We start from the raw sequence: 1,681 nt of genomic DNA, 5'->3' as shown, positions 1-1,681 counted from the left end.
TGTATCTGGGAGCTGTTTAAATGTGTAATTAGTAGATTTGATTTAGATGAACTGTTAATATTGTAACAGAATCTGAATCTCACTCTGAGTTACTGCTGTTGTTCACAAACTAAAGAAATGAGACATCAGTTTAGTTTTTACTGAATATATGAAGCAAACTGTGAAACTACATCACTGATTTTGTTGCAGTTCTATTTTCTTAATAATATATATAATTATACTAATTTGTCATATCATCAAGAATATCGTTATCGCAAAAATCCCCTCAATTTGATTTTAAGGCCATATCGCCCACCCCTACAGAAGATAATTCAAACAATCACCTGGTTTAAATTCATGGTTTGAAGACAAGGGGCATAGATGAGTACTATTATAGAGGTGGAATCTTAAGTAGAGACGTACTGATACCACTTTTTCCTTCCCGATTTCCTGCCGATACTAAGTACCGATCCGATACCAGCGCATAATTGGTCATAGGCTGTACTCGCCGATACCTGATACCGCATTTTAGGCAGTATCGGAGGCATTTCCGATTCTGGTATCGGTAACGGTACAACTCTAATCGTAAGTGCTATATTGTAGGCAACTGGACTTGCTTGCGTTTCTTGAAGACGTTTCTTCGTTTCATGACTATTGAAAAATGGTTTTAAGATGAACAACTCACACATAAGTACAAAGTGTGACAACCGACCCCGGTCTCCCCTACTCCACATACAGCCATCCTCTGACTGTGTCACATTATGTTGTTGCTGCTTTATTCTGCCTGGTGTTAAAATAACATTTGTTTCCGGTGAATTCCTCAAAAGGGTAAAACCCACTGTGCAAACACACACTCAGTCTCCTCTGGATGAAACAGGAACAAGTTTCCCAAAAACAGAAAGACGCGTATTTCTGTATCGCACTTCTTTGTTGGAGCAAATGAGGTTTAACTTTAGCGTCAAACTTCATATTTCTAACTTCCCCTCCACAGCCAAACACCAGCTCCACATCTCAACACGTTTCGCTTCTTAAACAAAACGTTAAACTTCGGTAAAGTTACCGAACAAATGCGCCGTTAAAGCTCCGTCAGTGTGGCAGCAGGAGTCAACTCCAGCACGGTGAGACTGCAGCTGAAAGTTAAATCTGTGTTTCAACATTTATTCTTTAACATTGACATTTATTTCTTACTTCTGTGTCTGCCGGATGTCCACGACTGTTTGGCCATGCTGGGGCTCCGGATGATGGCTCTCCCGGCCGACTTGAGTGCATCCATGTCGGGCTGTGTGAGTGCAGAGAGTCGGTGAAGTTTGCAGCTGAGTCCTGCAGCAGCTGAAGTGTTGTTGACCGGACTGCTGATGGGGAGGATGGACCTGTGCTGCCTTCACGTGCTGTCAGAAATACCGCCATTTACCAGGTCAGAAGTGAGGCTGCATTTGCGTTACATGGGACATTTGAGAGTCTGAAGCAGGGGCGTCACAAGAATGGGCCCAACCCAGGAGAAATTATATTAGTGATGTTTCATAGTTAGTTATTGGTCCTACAAAGATTTAGTGGAACATTATTTTTTCAAAGTCAGAAGCAAAGTTTTACGGTGAAATGATATTAATATTTGGAGGGTCTATGTGCACCTGTCCAACATATCTGGAGACTTTTCTGAAGTTTTTGGGGCCAATAATTTCAATAAAACACTTTCTCAGAGGAT

At 41.4% G+C, this 1,681-nt stretch overlaps 1 protein-coding gene across 4 annotated transcripts in view; it reads right to left on the bottom strand.

Moving 5' to 3' along the window:
• Positions 1-1,466, bottom strand: part of LOC126384448 (low density lipoprotein receptor adapter protein 1-B-like) — an 18,382-nt gene extending 16,916 nt beyond the window's left edge. Inside the window, exon 1 of one of the 4 annotated variants that reach the window (XM_050035549.1) lies at positions 1,168-1,466. In XM_050035549.1, the coding sequence (XP_049891506.1) occupies positions 1,168-1,252 (85 nt within the window). In that variant the 5' untranslated portion in view covers positions 1,253-1,466. The remainder of the gene's footprint in view (positions 1-1,167) is intronic. The other 3 variants (XM_050035550.1, XM_050035551.1, XM_050035552.1) reach the window with 3 other exon arrangements.
• Between the last annotated feature and the right edge of the window lie 215 nt (positions 1,467-1,681).

Source organism: Epinephelus moara, chromosome 22, assembly GCF_006386435.1.
Source record: "Epinephelus moara isolate mb chromosome 22, YSFRI_EMoa_1.0, whole genome shotgun sequence".
Lineage (NCBI taxonomy): Eukaryota > Metazoa > Chordata > Actinopteri > Perciformes > Serranidae > Epinephelus > Epinephelus moara.
This window is presented reverse-complemented; position numbering and strand designations above follow the sequence as displayed.